This window comes from Scleropages formosus, chromosome 8 (assembly GCF_900964775.1).
Source record: "Scleropages formosus chromosome 8, fSclFor1.1, whole genome shotgun sequence".
NCBI classification, from domain to species: Eukaryota; Metazoa; Chordata; class Actinopteri; order Osteoglossiformes; family Osteoglossidae; genus Scleropages; species Scleropages formosus.
The window spans coordinates 31,918,263-31,937,856 of NC_041813.1; the positions used below are offsets into that span (position 1 = coordinate 31,918,263).

At 48.5% G+C, this 19,594-nt stretch overlaps 3 protein-coding genes across 5 annotated transcripts; 2 read left to right on the plus strand and 1 right to left on the minus strand.

Annotated features, from left to right (window-relative positions):
- The first annotated feature begins 680 nt into the window (after nucleotides 1-680).
- sgf29 (SAGA complex associated factor 29) lies at nucleotides 681-5,139 on the plus strand. 3 transcript variants are annotated; one of them, XM_018764295.2, is made up of 10 exons: nucleotides 681-780; nucleotides 1,105-1,221; nucleotides 1,388-1,463; nucleotides 1,555-1,627; nucleotides 2,050-2,114; nucleotides 2,261-2,390; nucleotides 3,026-3,172; nucleotides 3,677-3,712; nucleotides 4,458-4,620; nucleotides 4,806-5,139. In XM_018764295.2, exons 2-10 carry the CDS (start codon nucleotides 1,147-1,149, stop codon nucleotides 4,920-4,922), a joined length of 882 nt encoding a protein of 293 aa, XP_018619811.1. In that variant the 5' UTR covers nucleotides 681-780; nucleotides 1,105-1,146; the 3' UTR covers nucleotides 4,923-5,139. The 3 variants fall into 3 exon arrangements, with proteins under 3 accessions (XP_018619811.1, XP_018619810.2, XP_018619812.1); XM_018764296.2 differs by having other exon boundaries at nucleotides 697-780; nucleotides 1,072-1,221; XM_018764294.2 differs by having other exon boundaries at nucleotides 682-1,221.
- Nucleotides 5,140-6,376: 1,237 nt separating this feature from the next.
- Nucleotides 6,377-12,965, plus strand: nfatc2ip (nuclear factor of activated T cells 2 interacting protein). Its single transcript, XM_018764317.2, has 9 exons — nucleotides 6,377-6,477; nucleotides 6,851-6,964; nucleotides 8,080-8,128; nucleotides 8,668-8,791; nucleotides 9,029-9,112; nucleotides 9,353-9,572; nucleotides 9,990-10,134; nucleotides 10,904-11,013; nucleotides 11,175-12,965. The coding sequence occupies exons 1-9, from the start codon at nucleotides 6,415-6,417 to the stop codon at nucleotides 11,334-11,336; spliced, it is 1,071 nt and encodes a 356-aa protein (XP_018619833.1). The 5' UTR covers nucleotides 6,377-6,414; the 3' UTR covers nucleotides 11,337-12,965.
- Nucleotides 12,966-17,205: 4,240 nt separating this feature from the next.
- LOC114911091 (putative protein TPRXL) lies at nucleotides 17,206-19,593 on the minus strand (the record flags this gene model as incomplete). The annotated part of the gene is made up of 4 exons (XM_029254341.1): nucleotides 17,206-18,239; nucleotides 18,364-18,461; nucleotides 18,719-18,887; nucleotides 19,260-19,593. Coding segments are annotated over 4 exons (990 nt in total), but the record flags the coding sequence as incomplete, so codon positions are not given.
- Between the last annotated feature and the right edge of the window lies 1 nt (nucleotide 19,594).

Here is a 19,594-nt window from a genome sequence, read left to right on the forward strand (position 1 = left end):
GAGAGAGAGAGAGAGAGAGAGAGAGAGAGAGAGAGAGAGAGAGACACGTTCCCCATGATCTGCTCAAACCAGGTTGTTGCCACGTGGCCACTGTTCTCATTACTTTGTTTTACTTTGTTTACTTTGGGTTCAATGCCCCTTTGTGGCCCGGCGTTTTGTTCCTCGCGGAGTGTCTGTGTTCAAACCCATTACCGATAATGAAATAAAAAGTAATAAAAAGGGAAAACAGATTTTATTTATTATTATCATGAAAAAAACGTTTAGCCCGCGTTCGAAACATTCACTAAAGAAGTACATAAACAATCACAAAGAACTTTCACTTAGTAGCGCTGAAAAGGGTTATTACATTCATCGTGTTATGACATTCTTATTTATGAAGCTGTTCGTATCACGTGACCCGAAAATGTTTTCTCACCTTCGTGTTTATCTCTCGTTTACCGTGCTCTTAAGAGAAGAAAAAGCAAACAATAATGAACAAAATGGGCTGCGGTTTCAAAGGCGCATTTTCGCTTTGTATGTGAAAGCATCCACACCTTTGCGTTGTTTATTTTTAAACCTTCGATAATAGGAACGCCAGATGTGTGGCGCTAACAACAAGCACGCGACGAGGGAGCGATCGGTCAGAAAACGCGTTTCCGAAAACGAGCGCTTCCTTGCAGTTCGCGGCACTGTTTGTCCCCCCGGGGAGCCCGTAGCGAGGAAGTGGAGCGAAAGAGAGAGAAACCGCGCACATCGGTGCGTTCGAGCTACTTTACTCAAGTGGTTACTGTTAAATTAACGGTAATGTGTGCCTTTCGTGCGCTTCGTTGTGAGTAAGATTGATATTGTGACGCACGATCGGTCGGTCTTGAGTCCGTGTGTAACGGGATGAAATAGAAGTTTAGAATGAGGGCGTGACGTGTGTGGGTAACTAACTCACAGTCACTGGATATAAATAAAAAACTGTGTGTGTGTGGATGTGTGGGGGGGGGGTACTGCACTGTGACTGTGTCATTCATAGTCAAGACAGGTGTACTTCACGTGGGCTCTTCGACACGAACCAAACCTGTCCTCACGCTGTCTCTGTCTCAGTGTCTGTGTGTCACTGTTTGTGCTTCACCTCAGAACACACACACCCCCCCCCCGGGCTCCTGCCTCTCCCCCCCCATGGCCCTGGTATCGGCAGACAGCCAGATTGCAGAATACCTCACCGAGCTGCACCAGCTCATTAAACAGACACAGGTGAGACATTGCGGGCCTCGATCACACATCCAACTGGCGTCCAGTCCACTGAGTGTGGAGCTCCACGTGGTGGGACACGCGTACACTTTGTTGACATCAGGTGAACATACGTTCTGCAGTAATGCACTGTGTGTGTGTGTGTGTGTGTGTGTGCGCATGCTACCAGGAGGAACGTTCTCGCAGTGAACACAACCTCCTCAACATCCAGAAGACCCACGAAAGGATGCAGACAGAGAACAAAAGTGAGTCTCCGTGCGTTCGAGTCTCTGTGCGGGGGGACCATTTCCATCGTTGCCGCTCTTGCTCACGTCTTCTGTCGTCTCTCGTCCGCAGCCTCTCCGTACTACAGAACCAAGTTACGCGGGCTGTACACCACGGCCAAAGCGGACGCAGAGGCAGAATGCAGGTGGGTTTTGCATCTCGTCCCGTTCGGTGTTTGTGCCCCAGTTCCACTTACAGTCGAACGCCCTCAGATTTGGTGTGACTCAATTTTAAAAGGAAAATAAAAGAGAAAGGCAGCAGTGGCGCTTCAGCTGAAGGGAATAATGACATTCCTCTAATTCCTGTCCTCATCAGCACGCAGTAGTATGATGCGCAGCAAAAGAAGTGTTGCTGTCAATGTGCACACTTGTGATGTGCTTCAATACTCATGTAGAAGTTCTTTTTACTTCCCACACTGCAGCCATGTCCTCTTAAGGAATCATGGCATTAAGTAGAAGAGCGAGCTTAAAAAGTCGCGCCTGTTCTCTTAACACCATCTCGGCATCACTGGGTGCGGTACAAACAGTGCTGTGATGAACGTGGTGTGTGTCGCTCCTCTTCCTTCAGCATCCTTCGTCACGCTCTGCAGAAGATTGCAGATATCAAGAAACTTCTGGAAGAGAGGCGCATTGGTAAGTGTGTGTTTTGTTTCTTACCCACGCTTGGTGTTTGTCTCAGTTGTGTGTGTGCGTAGCCCTGCAGCACCAGTGTGAATAACAGCGCTGTTGACAAAACGCCCTTCGTCTCATTTCCCCCTCTTCTCTGTGTTGCCGCTCAGCGGCAAAGATGGCGGGGGTGTACAGCGACAGTGACCCCCCGAGGAAGACCATGAGGAGAGGAGTGCTCATGACGCTCCTTCAGCAGTCTGCCATGACGCTGCCGCTGTGGATCGGCAAACCGGGAGACAGGTGATCAGTGACCTGCAGGAGGCGCTGTGCCAGGGAGTAGCGCTGGTCAGCAAAGAGTGTATGTTTACACTTACGGTGTGACATTTACACTTTTTTTCTCCAAAGTGACACACAGCTCAAGCGTAAACAAAGGAGCATCAACAACAGACAGAGCTCTAGACACAGACACAGGATTATGGACACACAGCTTGTGTGTGTGACACCACCATGTCGCTGGTTCACATCCCTCCAGTAGCTCCTCTAGAAGTGACATTCAAACAGCAAATGCACAGATAATCGTAGCAGTTGGTGATGGAGCTGTCAGGAGATCAGAGGAGAAGTGGCTCCCAAAGAGATGGGTTCAGGACCCTTCTTCAGTGTGGGAGAAGTTCAGGTACTGGAGAAACTCATTGCACCGTGTTGGAGCTAAAACTGAGAACCAGCAGGCTTGAGGTTTTGGACCTCTGTGTGCGACCTGGGTTCCACTTCCTTTAGAGGTCCACCGAGCAGCAGTGCAGCCCAAATCACCCCAGGTACCGTGATGTGTAAAAGTGTGGACGGATGCGGAGTGCTCAATAATAGCGAACGCTGAGCTGCCGGGACGTGTCGTTTCTGCTGTGTCGTGTTCGTGCCCTGACTCCACGCTCCCCCGCCAGCCCCCCTCCTCTGTGCGGAGCCATCCCGGCCAGCAGCGACTACGTAGCCAAGCCAGGGGACAAGGTGGCTGCCAGGGTGAAGGCGATGGACGGCGATGAGCAGTGGATCCTGGCGGAGGTGGTCAGCTACAACCACTCCACCAACAAGTAAGTGACCGGTTCTAGGGCCAACGGGTCCCCAGTGCGAACGGACAGCGCGTCAGCAGACATCCTTCTTGCGGAACATTTGCAAAACTGGTTGTTCATTTAGGGCATTCTTCCGTTGTCGAGAGATAGGAAAGCTTGAGACACGCACACAAGCGCACACACAGCAAAAGCTGGTTTGGAGAGCTGTGTGCTGGGCAGGAGGTGCAGAGGCAGCGGCAGCCAGATCAGCTTCAGAAGAGTCTCAGAGCAGATGGCAGCATGGTGAAGCGCAGGCTGTGCAACGGCACAAGTGAATTGGGCCGTTTGTCCCGTCAGTCTGTTTCCGCTGAGGTGCCAGGGCGGGGGGGGGGCTGCACACCAGCCTAACTGTGTGTTCAACCCAGCGAGTCGCTGAGGTAACGCTGGACAGGGTTACTGCGGAAGAGTGAGCTGCCGGTAAGGAAGGAGGAGTGCAACTTGGTTCCAAGGACCGAGGTCACTGCTGATTCTGTCCTGTGTCCTCAGGTACGAGGTGGACGACATCGACGAGGAGGGAAAGGAGTGAGTATCGCTGCTTCGTTGCCCATGTCTCTCTCGTGTGTGCGCGTGCGCTCCTTTGCGTGTGTTTGTTTACCTCGGAACTGCTGTAGATTAATGAATGGGTCGGGGATTTGGGGCAGGGGGGAGTATGGATCTGTTCATCTGACAGGCTGTGGGAACCCAGCACCATCTCAAAGTAATGCTCACATGCAGAACGGTTGTGAAAGGATCGGCTGGATTTGCGCGACTTCATCACTGGCAGCCGTGACTCTTTGGATACATGTGGACTGAGTGTTTCACAGAGAATATGTGTCACCCGCTGGACTGAAAAAGAAAGACGGAGCTTGGGAGAAAAAGCGCCATACTTTAGGTGAAGTCACTGGCTCTTGAATGGACAGCGGTATCTCGCCGACGTGCGTGAGCCGTTCGTTCCACACAGAGGTGCCCGACACTGAAGAAAAGGCCAGGAGGCCGTTCCTTCGCTTCCTCAGGGCTCGCATCACAACATCATGGTGTCGCCGAACATCCCAGAATGCCCAAATAATCGTGTCATTGGTCGGTGGGTCTTGGAGCGCTGCTCAGAGTGGTGCAGATGGCGTAACGAGTACCCCACCCCCCACCCAGCACACCGCTGTGTTTGTGTGAGTGTCACTCTGCGGAAAGGCAGCTGAGCGCAGTCATTAGGCAGCTCGCCGTACACGCACCTCGTGCAGCGTGTGCGCTACCTGTACTCCCTGTACTCACACGCCCCCCCTCCCCTCCTCAGGAGACACACGCTCAGCAGGAGGAGGATTATTCCGCTGCCGCAGTGGAAGGCCAACCCAGAAACGGACCCCGAGGCGCTGTTCAGCAAGGACCACCTGGTGCTGGCTCTGTACCCTCAGACCACCTGCTTCTACAGGGCTCTGATCCACACCCCCCCACAGCGGGTGAGGTTGCCAGCGTCCTCTCATCCGTGTCTCCTATGTGCCGTACAAGCAGGCGCAGACAGAGATTGTAATACGTGCAGGGTTTCTGCACACACTCAGCCTGTCTCGCTCAGAGTGTTTTGTCCCGTTCATGCAGACGCAGCTGACGCTTATGTGTTTTATGGTGTTCTGCATTACCCTGGCAGCCCCAGGATGACTATTCGGTGCTGTTTGAGGACACATCCTACGCCGATGGGTACTCCCCTCCCCTCAACGTAGCTCAGAGGTATGTGGTGGCCTGCAAGGAGAACAAGAAGAAGTGAAGAATCCACCCAGGAAGCAATGTGTGTATCACGTGTTCATGAGCTTCAAGTGACGGAGAACACTGGCAACGTTTCTGACCTCTTTGTGCATCCTAGTGCGAGTAATGTCGTGTCCTAATGTGCATCTGGGCTTTGTACCTTTGTCTTTGCATATTTTTTCTATCATGTTGTGTGTGTTAGTGTGTAAAACAGTGAAGTAAAACAGTGTTTTTGGCGATTTTCCTTCTCCCAGTTTCATGTTTTGCTGGCAGAAATGCATGAGAGACACGGAAAGCATCAGAGCAGAATTGGAAACATAAAGAAAAATTGCTGCAGAAATATACATTTTGAACTGATTTTAATAGATGAATAGGTTTTTTCGCATGTTAAAAAAACTAAAATGTAAGAAGCTCAACTACATCAAGCTGTTCTTGTTTCCCATATTTCTGAGGTTTTATATTTCAGCTTGAGCATGCCATATGGCGTTCATGACTTTGCCTCTCGAGGTGTACAAAAGGTACGCTCTACATATTGTAGTTAAGACATGTTCAAGGTCTCCGCATGAGTGGTGGGTCTTCCCAGACACGATGTAGTCCTCAGTCGCCAGGCAACTGCAGCGAGAACAAACACGTACATACTCCCCTCCTCTTGAAGACCCGGGGTGTGCAGGAGGCAGACACTGACAGCTGTACAGAGACATTGAGGTACAAAATATTCGGTATACAAGGAAAGAAGCTTAAAGGTTCCCACTGGCTAACAATTTGTCCTCTCTTATTGCAAACTAGTACAGCAGGCAGTAACCATATTGGGCATTTCTTTAACTGGACACTGCAGAGCAAAGATCACATAACGACTGTTGGAGTTACACGTAATACATATAAGTGTATGTAATGTCTTAGGTAAAATGTATGTTTCAGCTTCCATTGCTGTTTGTGGCTCCCTTGATGCTTTATAGTCACATTTTACATTCTCACCTTTGTTTCAGGGATCTCCATTTCAGAGATTCACGTATTAAATCCATTTCAAAACATTACATGTACTTGTTTCGCTGACACTTTTTGCCAAAGTGACTTACAATGTCAGGCTACCCGCAACTGTTTATCCATGTATAGAGCTGGGTAATTTTAACAATTTAGGGTAAGTACAATGCTCAAGGGTATTACAGTTGGTGGTGGGATTCAAATGTGCAACCTTTGGGTCCAAAAGGAGCAGCAGCTGTAATCACCGTGCTGCCAGCTGTCCCTATCCGTGTCAGTGTGGTCTTAAGCTTTTGCATAAAACTCTTTTAGTCATGTGCATTACTGATAGTGTAACTCATCATTAATGTGTCACTGTGCTTAGAGGGTCACCTACAGACTTCAATACCCAGCATGCACTAGTGAGCAACCGGAAAACTCATTGCGTTTTCCGCCTCTTTAAGCTAGTTGACCAATGAAAACCTACATCTGCCATAACGGACTTGTGTTTTCTCCAATAGCGACGGGCATAATTAAAAGTTACTTCATGACGTTTCATGATTCCGCGAAGGCAAGAATCTGAGCTTCCGGCGTCGTTCTGGAAAATCATGTCTGAACCTGTAAGTTATTCGTAACATGAAAAAACTAAATAAGTGTAAGTAAAGAAAGCGTGTTTGCATGCGAACGAAGCGGTTCCGTGTTCTTACACAGAGGTGTTAACTTAGAGCTGTGAAAAGAAGTGTGTGTTTATGTGGCACTAATTACGCGCCAAATTTGTGCTGAGTCTCTGTGACTGAGCGCAGTAAATAACTGAGTAGCTGCTGCTTGCATTCGATTCGAGTCCAGCGTCCGGTCGAAACGAAAGATTCTCACTTCGTGGGTGGAGCCGAAAAACTCGCAGTTTCTGTCTTTTATAAGGACTCCGGATTATGGTTTGAGGGGTCTCGCTTTCTCCGGTACTCACAGTCACTCCCTCTCTCTCTCGTCCTGCAGGAGACCGACAGTGACAGCGACTATGGCTCTAAGAGCCCTCACCTCCCACCCTCGAAAAGACGAAGAATCATCGATCCCTCAGCGGTGACAACAGTGCCCATCTACTCCAACAAGGTGTGTGTGTGTGCGCGCGCGCGTGCGTGGGTTTTTTTTTTTTTTTTTTTTTTTTTCTTTCTTCCCCCTCTCTGTCTATTATATTCGCGTAGCTGCGATTTAGGTGCGAAGCGATTGTCAACCGGAAGTCTCGTGCGTCGTAGTAGAAGTGTCCGCATCGCCACTAGAGGTCGCTGTATCCCAGGTTTACGTTACACCTTCTTAATACTGTATAGCATGTGAAACAAGTGCAATATAATGAATATTGTGCACTTACATGCACTGGACACACAGTGGACGTTGAAGTTTAGTAAAGAGGACCCATGTTTTTGCTCTTACTGGCATGGAGGCAGGAACAGTAGCTGAGCTGAAACATTGCTGTTTTCCATCAGCATGGCTCTTCTTTCAGTAGAGCAACACACCCCCAAGGAAAAAAAAAAAAAAACGGCAGCAGCGTATGGAAAAGGACCGGAGGCGGGTGCTAAGCGGAGCGGATTAGCGGCGGTCGACGGGCGTCGGGTCACGGACGGGACTCGTCCCCAGCGACGGTGACCTCGTTCGCTCTCCCTGGGTGCTTCGGTTCTCCGGGTGTCCTCTCGGCGAGGCGCTGCCGTCCTCCTCTGGCTTTCGTTAACTTCGACTAGCGAAGGAAGGGGCGTCGCGAGGTATCGTCCCGGTGGCCGCGCTCGCTGAGAAGCGCCTTCCTCGGCGCGTGTCTGCGCTTGGCTGCCGCGAAGTAGCTGCGCCGCAGGGTCAATGAAAAGTAAGCGCCGGTTAAAATCAAGCTAAATTATGTCACTTGTTGCTAATGAATCTCATGTAACTGGTTAGTATTGCAGTTTAGCTAAACCCCTGAAATAGTTTTAAACCTCAGTTGAGCGAATGACACAGCGATCGCCCCTACAGAGTGTGTTTGTGTGAACTTTACCTCACTTTACCTCACTTTACCTCACTTTACCTCACTTTACCTCACTTTACCTCTTTGCTCCAAAAGGTGTGTTTTCCGTGTTGCCGCGTTTCAGCTTGCATTGCGATCGTACGTGACGGCGTAGGGAGGTGACCCTATCAAATGAGAGAGGACGCGTGTTGGGAAGCTTGCGTCGCGCACTCAACTGCACTTTGCTCCTCTTCCTCAGGTCAGCACAAGTTTGCAGCTGAAGCCTTCCATCTTGCCCGACAGCTCAGGTAACGTACACGTTCGCACGTTCGCGCTCGCCGAGGTTTACGCGGCCACCTCAGCAAAACCGCATCCCGTCAAGTTATGCTCGTTCGTAACGGCATCTAAACGGACGCGTTCCGTCGGCGCGAGGTCCGAGCGACTCGCCTCGCCGCAGCCGGAGCGTAGGCTGGGCCGGGAGCAGCGCGAGTCCCGGGTTCGCTTCTCTTCTGGAGAGGCGACCGTGACGTCGGCTCTTCCGTCCGTCCGCACGGAGACGCGTGCCGCTCCTGCGTACGGCGCCGCGGAACCCGTCGCGTGTGCGGAGATGGGCCGGCTCGGCGGGGGCGTTGCGCGCCCACGCTGCCTTGGAGGCACGAGTCGTGCGGCCAGCTGGAAACGTAGCGATGAATCGTGGGTTTAGGAAAGTGAAGAGTGAGAAAGTGTCGTTTGCTTTTCAATGCAGCTGTGAAGTGAGATACTGCGGTATGTGCAACTGTAACAGTTGGACCAGGCGGGATTGTGGTGCTGTATCTAGGACGTGTGGGCCTTCAACATTTTCTTGCAGTCAGTGAAGATGCAGGTGAGCTCCCTCTCTGGCCTGAGTCACAGACTGCGCCCAGAGCGGAAACCAAATCCATCACGGTGGCCCTCTCGGACTCGGAGGAAGAGCCAGAAGAAAACGGAGTTCCGTGAGTAACGTAACTGTTTGCGTGCTCCGTCGCCAAAACTCAGCGCCGCAGTTGCACGGCTATAATGCGCAGAAGTCCGACTAGCGATTTAATGGAATGTTTTTGCTCCAAGTGGTCCATAAATGGATTAAACAAGTCAGCGCTTATTTTGATAAAAACAGAGCTAAAGATGTTACTGACAGTGAAACTTTTCAGGTCAAAGCTGTTCGCCAGCAGTCTGTGTTTTTTTCTTCTTAGAGAAACGATCCATTCGCCGTCTCCACCCCCACCACCCCGAAGACATATTGCTAAGACCACCAGACGAGCAAACCAAAAGATTAAGTGAGTTGATTTTTTAAAAAAAAAAAAAAAAATGTAAATCACATTGTTACTGTTAAAGAATTCATTAGTGCCACACAAATGTACTTTCACAATTTGCACACGTACACACTGACTGCAAGCTGCAATCTTTCCTTGCATTTCTAATAATACAGTAACATTCTGTGATAGTATCGTAAAACATAGTTCGCTCATGATTCTCATATCGTCTATCTCCATCTGTCCTTGTCTTTTGTCTTCCAGAGAGATCAACAGGAAATTAAATGCTATTGATTCGCTCCTGTCACCAGCACACGAATTCGGGGCAAGTGGTGATCACCGCAATGGCTCTGGTAACCATGACGATGACGACATCATTGTGGTGTCTGATGAGAGTCCTGTGTTGGCGCGCAACCGGGAGTCAAGGGACATACAGCTGAAGTTCCGCTGTCGCGCTAACTTGTACAAGATTCCCATGCAGTCAGTAAGAATATTACGTGTTTTATTTGCTAGATTTGACAGCAGTTTTTTTTTTTTATTTCCCAACTTTATTTAGTAAAGTTATCAATACAATACACAACCAAAAACAAAAAAAAGAAACAAAAAAATCCACGATTAACCAAACCCAAAACCATTTTTCCTACAGTTGGTCAACCAAACTTACTAAATAGCCATTACATAAAATACATTGTCAAGACAGTGACAAAGTCTTTCCCATAACAATCCCCCTTCCTGGCTTCAAAAATATATAACTGACCCATGTCTTCCCCTCACCAACATACCCACGAAAGGACTGAAAGGATTTGACGGCAGTTTTGAAGGCTGTTTTACCACGAGCCTTTGTGAGTAAGTGCACAGTCCCGGTCAGGGGTGGGGGGTTAATAACCTCCGTCCATTCCAGACCGCGCCCTTGAGGATGGCGGTGGACCAGCTTTCGGAGAAGTTAAGAGTGCCGCCTGCGCAGATACTGCTCTTAAGGAGGGACAGCGAGCTCCCCGTGGACAGGACTGCAAAGGAGCTTGGCTTGGGCATTGCGGACATCATCGGTGGGGCTTTCTCGAGAATCATTAATTAGTCAAAATGAGAAATCCCCCCCCCATCGTGCTGGAGGGTTTTCCTTTATGTATGTATGTAACTTTAACAACTGGTGTATTTTTCAATCACCACCAGATTTTAAGTTTATGTTGTCCTGTAAACTAATCGTAGACAGTTAGATAAATAGCTACATTTATATTTATCAGATGCTTTTCTCCAAAGCGACTTCCAATGAACTCTATGTAGTGTTATCAACCCACACACCTTATTCACCAGGGTGGCTTACAGTGCCAGATACACTACTTACACTGGGTCACTCATTCATACATCAGTGGAACACACACACACTAGGGGTGAACCTGAACAGCATGTTTTTGGAGTGTGGGAGGAAACCCACACGGACGCAGGGAGAACATACAAGCTCCACACAGACTGAGTTGGAATCGAACCTATGTCCTCTTACTCCACCCAGGCACTGTGAGACTGCAGTGCTACTCGCTGTGCCACCATCCGCTACACACATAAAACTTTATTTCTGAATGGACTACCAAGGCACCGAAAGTGTCCCGTAACACAATCTGTCACACAGGACAGGTAACAGGTATTGTCTATATTGATCACATGACTGCGATTCGCTTTGGAGTGAAGTGTCAGCTAAAAGAAAGATAGAAAGAATGAATGAATGAATGTAGAATATCCTGAGGAAAGTCCACTTGAATCAAGATCCAGCTGCTTTTGAGGTGCCTGTGTTGAAAGAGCACTGTAACATCCTGCTTTCAGATTGTGTGGTGATACAAGAGGAGGTGGAAAAAGGAGGGAAGAGGGACATGATCACTGTGCGACTACAGGGTAAAGAGAAGGGCTCCTCGCAGGACTACTCCCTTCACAAGGTGAGCGTTGAACACTCTTTGTCCCTTTTGCACCATGAACATTGTGGCCTTTGGGATGTCAAAGAGACTAAAATGTGCTGTGCCTCTCACAGCGGTAGACAATGAAATCCCCATCTGTGGTTAAGTGAGGAAGCCTCACCAGGTCTCCGTTTGCTCCCCAGGATGCCCCTCTCGGCTCGGTCCTCTCTCAGTATCTCTCTCGGATGACCACGGGCTCCAAAAGCAAAGTGCGCTTTCTGTTTGATGGGTCAAAGGTTGCTGAGAGCCAGACCCCATCACAACTGGACATGGAGGATGGCGACGTCATTGAAGTGTGGGCCTGACGGAGCCGAAGCCCTGAACGGGATTTCGTTTCACGCACCGGTTGCAGCAGATCGTTCTCAACAGATTTCAAGTAACGTTCTGCGCTCGGCAGCGCAGGACGTGTTGTTAGCGTGTTGTTTCTTCATACAATACACATACCCGTTTAATACATTTTAAACGATTTGTTCTGTTGCAAGAATTTTTTTGTATTTTCTCTTTGTATCTGTCCAGTATTAAAATGCGTTGGAGCCAACAAGCTTCACCAAGTAACACAACTTTGTGCTGGTAAATACAGTAGGTGACGCATCTGAAGGTTCTTCACGTCTTCTAGGCCTCGGACACCTTGAAGAATCCAGCTTGAGCGAAGCACCCCCTCCTCGAAAATGGAGGAAATACTGCAGTGAAAGGCCGTTCGTTACCTTTGCTCGGAATGACACCGTAGGCAGTTGCCCGTAGGCGGCGGGCGATGTGGTGCCTTTGGAGACGCACTTTATTTAAAGAAACTAGCAGCGCTGACGGACGCGTTCGCAGCGATTTAGACCGCGTGGTTGCCCGTCAGCGCCGAACACATACTGTACCCTGTGGTACTGTACTGCAGCCTCCATTTCCTGTCAGCAAATTAATAACATAAACATATTAGGAAAGAGAAACTTTGAAAAGCCGAAGAAGAGCTGTTACATCGTGGTACAGTCACGGTAAATTCACTGTTCGCGCTTTCTTTGCGCTCCCAAATAGTTCTAGTTCAACCTCTACTTATTACGTCATCGGACTGCTAATGGACAGGAGCGCGCGACTCGCCCTGTTCCTCTCCTAAGAAACACAGCGAGTTACTGTTGTACCGGTGTCGGTACTGTACTGTACTGCACTCTACTCCTGGATTATCCTGTCCTTCACTGAAGCGATTTGTGCGGTAAAGGTGTCAGAGACTCTTTCCAGGGCCGCACTCTGCTCTCTTTCTTTCCCCCCTCGGCCTTAAGTGCTTTAATCTGTTCTTTGATCATTTATTGTGTTTTCCGGGGCAGGAAAAAATTCCACATACTGCACCTGTCGCACTAACAACACTTTTCTCACAACAAATGAAAACGGAGCACCGCTCAGTCCAATAGGAGTGGAATTTAATTAGTTTTAAGTTAAGCTGCGATGGACTGGCGTCCCGCCCGGGGTGTAACGCCAAACCCTCCTGGATGGGCTCCGGACTGCCGCGACCCTGTCCGGGACAAGCGCTTTGAGAAAATGACAGAAGGTGAGTTTTAATTTAATTTAATTTAAACCCTGAGGTGCAACAAAACTTTTCAACTGTAGTTCCCAGGGGTGTGTCGTGTCGTGGTGAAGGTGCTGTGCTCTGGAGGTTCAGAGGTTTTAATTAAAAAATTTGAATTTTAAATTGGGCGGGGGGTCCATATTCACTTATGAATCATAACTCGCAGCGAAGGCAGCATGTTTGATGAAGCCACTGATGGATTATGCGTCGTTTAAATTTGTTTACATCCAGGTTGTTGAAGAACACCGCAAAATGAAATAAGTAAAAAAATAAGACAAGAAACTATAATTGAGGCATGTTTTAACTATTCCACATTTTGAGAAAAATATTGTTTTTAAACATAGTTAATTCATAACTTTTCACCCACAGGATTCATACAATATATTTTCGTTTAATTTCTCTACACTGTTCTCAATATTGCAGTATAACTGCGGACCAGAATCTGTTCATAACTCGATTTGTTTGTAAATCCAAACACTGCATCACAGTGAATGGAAACCTACAGAAATCTCTCCATAGCCACAAACCAGGGTCTGGAGAAAACCTCAGATAAAGTTAATGACAATGTTGAGATGATGTTACATTTTCATCAGCTAGCTGTCTAGAACCTGTCCTGGAAACATACGGCACGAGGCAGGAGACACCATGGACAGCAGGCATGCATGGGAAGCCAGACTGTAGAAGGACCTTCATTCTTCTGTATTGTCTCATATTAACCTTAAATAAATGTAAATGTAACTTGGAAACAACGCGTGCAACTTCTGTCAGCACGTGGCCGCTTTCAGTTTGCTTTATTAGCTACACAATCAAGAAAAGCAGGAGAGTAAATTGCTGGGAATTTTCTATGCAAGTCTTAGATATTATGATGCTTTTAAAAGCGGGGGTGCGGTGGCGCAGCGGGTTGGGCGGTGCCTGCCGCGGGGCGGGTCCGGGGTTCGAGTCCTGCCTTGCGATGAACTGCCTGAATCCCGGACCCCCCACACACACCGCCAATCATTATTGTATGCGAATTATTGGTTTCGTATTTATCTGCATTATTTCACTCCTAATATACATTTCGGTATTTCTCCTCACTCACTGCTGCAGTTCTTCGTAACGGGTGTGAGGTCCTGCAGCTCAGGTTCTAATCTCGTAGCAGCAACTGGTCAGCAGTGAAACCCAAAAGTCACTCAGTTTAAGCCCCGGATGGCAAATTGGGGTCATCAGTCGTAGTAGCAGTGGTTGTAGCAGTAGTGGTGGTGGTCATCATGGGGATATGTAGTGTGTACAACTGTGTACAGCTAACCAAACTAGTCCTTTTCCGAGTTATGAGCCTAGAATTAAGTTTCATGTTAATATTTTGTTTCTCGAGCCAGTATTTTATAAAGCGATTCTTTACTGCCTGGGTTAAACTGCAGTCCTGCTCTCCGGTGGGTCTGGGGTTCGAGTCCCGCTTGGGGTGCCTTGCGACGGACTGGCGTCCCGTCCTGGGTGTGTCCCTTCCCCCTCCGGCCTTACGCCCTGTGTTGCCGGGTAGGCTCCGGTTCCCCGTGACCCTGTATGGGACAAGCGGTTCTGAAAGTGTGTGTGTGTGTGTGTGTGTGTGTGTGTGTGTGTGTGTGTGTGTGTGTGTGTGTGAGTGTGTGTGAGAGATTCTTTACTGCCATCTTGCGGTAAAAGGAGTGAACGGCAACTTAAAAAAAAAAAAAAAAAAAAAAAAAAAAAAAAAACTCTATTAAAGAAAGTTATTATTAAATAAAATACACGACCTACACAATTTAAAAAAAAGTTCTCAACAAATTTGCAACCAGACACATTTAAAACTACATTTCCTACAGCTGGTCAACAAGGCTTACTAAAAAGCCATTACATAAAATACATTGTGAAGACAGTGACAAAGTCTTTCCCATAACAATCCCCCCTCCTGGCTTCAAAATATATAAGTGACCCACGTCTTCCCCACACCAACATACCCACGCAAGGACTGTCCCCCAATAGCAGCTTAACCCGAGTCATCGTATCATATACATGCATCTTCCAAAACACATAAACTACTGCTAAATTACAGTATAAAACTTTACCATCATACCCCCTAAAACGTAAAATCAGACTAAAAAAAAGCAGACATACACACATAATAAGTGAGTGATCGATATAAAAAACAGTTAAAAGTGCACAAACCTAATAAAACAAGACTACTAAAATCATGTGTGAATAAAATACTATACAGATAAAATCCACACAAATTCAAAGAAGAAATATAAAAATGAACGACAACTTTTTAAAGTGGACCAACTGAGTTGCGTTCATCGCGCGCACATGGATGGTTTATGTATTTTTGCCCATCATGTTTATGTACTTTTCCTCTTATCTTGGCCCTCCGGTAAGTTGTTACGACACTCCTTTCTGTGCACGATTGTTACATTTTACATCAGCCAAAAATTGTGTTCTTCACTCACATTTCATACAGAAGAGTGTTGTGTCTGAGAGAAGCGATGTCAGTGCCGTGAAGTACTGTGAGGTAAATCACAGTATATTAATAATTAAGTGTAGACAAGTCCTCGGCCTTCTACCACCGACTCATTTCAGCTGTTTCAGCTCTTGGGCAATTTACTGCGGTACATTGGAAGATGTGGAATGGAGAAGGAGAAGAGAACGTGTGATCATGTGTGAAATGTGCCGTTTCGGAGCGCCGAAGAAGGTCTCAGGTCAACGTGAGAAGATGTGGGGGGACACGGCCGTGAAGCTCAAGAAGATCTTCTGGGAAATACTAGACAAGAAGGGGTCAAGTGTGTGTGTCCGGATTCCGCGTGTCCTACTCATTTACCTTTGTATCGTTTCACTTACGTGGCTTTTTTGCGTGTGTCACTGTGTGTGAGGTGCAGCTCAAGGATCGGGAAACAAACAGGGTCAACAGATGGAAGAGTTCAAACCGAGGAAGGAGACGTTGTCGTCTCCCTCCCTCTGTGAACTTCGTGTTTTGTCTCCGCACTGCGGTGTATGAAAAAACAAAGCAAAACTCTCTCTCTCACACACACACACACACACACACACACTCTTTTGTTCTTCTCTCAGTGACTTTAGAATCCGACCCTGCCCCACCGTGATACCTTCCACTGGCGATACAAGTACCTCTTTTTTGTCCTTTTCCTTTATTAACGTCATCAACTAAAAAGGAAAAGATTACATAAATACATAGTTCATGGCCAACATACAACTCAATATACTCAAAAAACGAGCATGAAACACCAGCTGTGACATACAGATTAAAAAAAAAGTACCTGGGCACACCTCGCCAGTTTTCGAAACTCAGCGATGCGATGCGATGCGATGCGACGCCACGCGACGCGACTTTTGACTGAGAAAGAAGTTCCGACACACGCAGAGTCACGGTGCATCACACCGCAGTACCATCCCCCTCCGCTATTTCAGTGACCACGATCTATAGCTGCTCTTTGGTCCTTCCCTCACTGAGCCGGTTACGGTCCTTGACGTTCGGTAGTGATCGGGCTTGTGTCCCAGCAGCCAATCGGCGTACGACGTCGCGATACTTCAGTGTCAGTCATCCTAATGCATGACGTGTCAGAGATACGTCAAACTTAATATTCCGATACCAGGATACTTTGCGAAACACTTATTGGGTTAGTAAAAGCCACCATGAACGGGACAACTAGATGCAAACTATAAAGGAGTCCCCATGAGGCTGGGATGTCTGCCTCCCAGAGAATTTTGGAGACCTTTGGAGGTTTTAGGGGAGGTGAGACTTCCCCTGGTGCTCCAGAGGGAGGTGGCTCTTGTTAAAAGAGTCGTGGGAGAGGAACGCAAGTCAAGGGAGAAGGGGAGCAGCAAGGACCCCCCCCCCCAGAAGGGAGGGCACCAACTAGAGGAGCATCTACAGCGCTCCTATAAATACTCAAAAAAAATTTAGCTCTTGCTCTTCACTGCTTGAGCCCAGATTCCCCTCCCCCCCAGCACATGGTAGTTTCCCCCCTCCGGAGGGAGATTCCACCTCCAACCCTTTTTCCTCTCACCACCTTCACAAGTCTTTCTTTATCACCATTCTTAGGAGATGCCAACCAACACCGCACTCATTGTGGAGAACACAACCAAGCGCGCCGCTGTATAGTGTCTCCACAGGAGACTCCACTAACATCTCTCACATTCGGAGTAGGCTGCAGCTTCTTATTTATGTCCCTTCCAACGTATATATATTGTACTCATGGTAACCATGAAGAGCAGCTGCTAGCGCAAAGGTTTCTGGGATACACAATCTGTAACAACATAATTAGATGAATAGAAAAAGGGAGGAGTTAAACTGCGTGCTTTTTGTTCTTTGTATCCATCCGCGACAGTAAGAGCGCTTCTTCGCAAACTTGTGCTACCGAGTAGTATAGCGCGTCGGAGCCCCATCAGCGTGGTCCGCGTTGCCGTGTGTTTGAGCGGGAAAACGCAATAATTGTAATTGGTTAGATTTGAGTGACGTACGGGGAATTGTTTTTTTTTTTTCTCCCACGGATCAGAATGGATCACCAGCCCACCAAACGGTGTCTGGTTTCACATACTGTCCAAGTCGACAGGAAAAAATTTCTCCATTCAGCATTTACGACAATTAAAATCTTTATTCAAAAAATAGATTAATCCACGCTTGTACGCAATGACCGGGCTGCCGCACCTCTTATCGCCCGTTGGCCCGAACCGAGCTACGGACCGTTCGAGAGCCGTCGGAGGCGCGATTCTCCTCAAGTGCAGCGAGGCCCGAGGGCCCAAAATCTTGGTCAAAGTGGGAGAGTTTTTTTTCCCAGAAATATATAAACACAGAAAAGAAAAAATCTTGCACCGAAAGACATACATATGGTGGAGTTTTACATGTTGCTCATAATGATTTTTCAACGTACTGTGTTACGAAGAGAAAAACCGGTGATTTTAAAACACATGAGAAAGAAACAAATCGATGAATTAAAGCACAGCTACGTCACATTGTTTTCTTCAAACATATTTGTGTGGTGTAACAGGCAGCCACAGAAAGTTTCCTTCCTTCGTAATACTCTGTGTGTGTGTGTGTGTGTGTGTGTGTGTGTGTGTGTGTGTGTGTGTGTGTGTGTGCGCCTATGCAGGTAAATGCGGAGGCATCAACCAGAGGCTGCTACTGGGGGGCATCACATCACTTCTCCAAACGACGCTTAGACCGCCTCTGCAGTGCCAGCTCATGTACCGTGTGGACAGAAGGTTGGGTGCAGGTGAACAAAGCCAAGGTGAAGCAGCAAAGCCTGGATGTGGTGCCAGTACATAAAGGCTCAGGGAGCTGTCAAGGCATCCAGGCTGACATCAGCATGAGGGACAGGAGTGGTGAGGACACAGTAAGCAAGAGAGCTAGAGAGGGGGATTTGTTCGCTCCACCGGTGGTTCCGGAAGTAGCGGAGGGGGTCACTGACACCGAGGATCCAGGAACAGTAGAAGGAGCCGCTGAAGTTGAGGTGGATGTCGAAGGAGGGAGATCTGCCACGTTCTGTGCGATGAAGCTGTAGAAGTGGTATACTCTGTAGAAGACCTCCACCGAGGATGAGCTGGCCCTGCTGCTGTTGGAGATACCGATGGTGGTGCCGTTGATGTTCTCCATCATTACCACTGCAACCTGGAGCCAGGAACCGGCCTGCTGGCAAACCAAGGGGCCTCCTGCGAAGCCCTGTGTTGAGTGGGGAGAGCGAGGAGCAGGTTGAGAAGCTCCACTTGGGCAGCAGGAAAGACACCGAAACCTGAAACAAACACAGGAGCGAACAGAGTGCCAACCCTGCCGCTGGTGAACCTACCTGCCGGAGGTCCACAGCTGAGGTGCAGATGTTGTCCGCGGACGAGATGTTTCCGCAGGACACCGCGGTCGTCTGGATCTGCCGAAGAACCTGCCCCGCTGCGGGGGGTTCCAGGGGAAAGAGGTTTTGTTCAGTCCAGCTTGAACCCGAAACATGGGTACGTACAGTGTGTACGTTGTAAATGACATGATGAAGTCAATCAATCACTGTGTCTTTAGTAGTGCGACACGTTTCCATACTGTTAACATGTAATGTCTGACTGACACACACACACACACACACACACACACACTGTGGGGCACCTCTTCTTGTTGGTTCAGGAAACGGGGGTGGGGGGGGTCCTGCAGGTGCTCACCTGTCGAAGCAGTTGGCGGTGCTCATGACGACACTCCGCGAGATGAGGGAGCCCCCGCAGACGTGGACCCCGCCTCTCTGCAGGCTCACCTGCCATGGCCACGCCCCCTCAGTTGCCAGGTCACTGCTGCTGCTGTTGTTGTTCAGGGGGGCGTGGCCACAGACATACGCTGAAGGAGTGACGAAAACAGGAGAAACATTAATCAGCGCCCGAACATGCAACTCCCTGAGGATCCATTACTGTTCTGTAGTTCATCCTACACGCAGCAGTTTCAAAATCCAAGAATGATGAGAAAATATGCGTAACACTTAACAGTATAAATAGAAGAACATCGTATCTTATTACCCCTGAAAAAGAGAAAATCTCAACAGCCTGTGAGGCACCAGCGCTACTTACTGTTCCACCCACCAACAACAGAATCAAATGAGAAAATTCAAAGAGGAAAGAAGATGAACGATGAGAGAGAAGGAGAGAAATCATACATGAAAAAGGAGCACACGAAGGGGTCATGTGGAAGCAACTTTGAACGTGCGGCACTCACTGGAAGGTGGGGTGGTGGTAGACGCTTCGGGCTGAATGGTAGTCACTGGAGATGGTGTGTTTGTGGTGAGTGAGGTCAAGTGTGGTGTGGATGAGGTGGGGGATGGTGCAGTTGGGATGGAGGGTGGTGTAGTTGAGGAGGTTGAAATGGGGGATGAGGTGGTGGAGGATGGTGTTGATGAGGTGGTCGAGGTGGAGGGTGGTGTAGTTGAGGAGGTTGAAGTAGGGGATGAGGTGGTGGAGGATGGTGTTGATGAGGTGGTCGAGGTGGAGGGTGGTGTAGTTGAGGAAGCTGATGCAGTTGGGGTGGGGGGTGGTGCGGATGAGGAGGCTGGG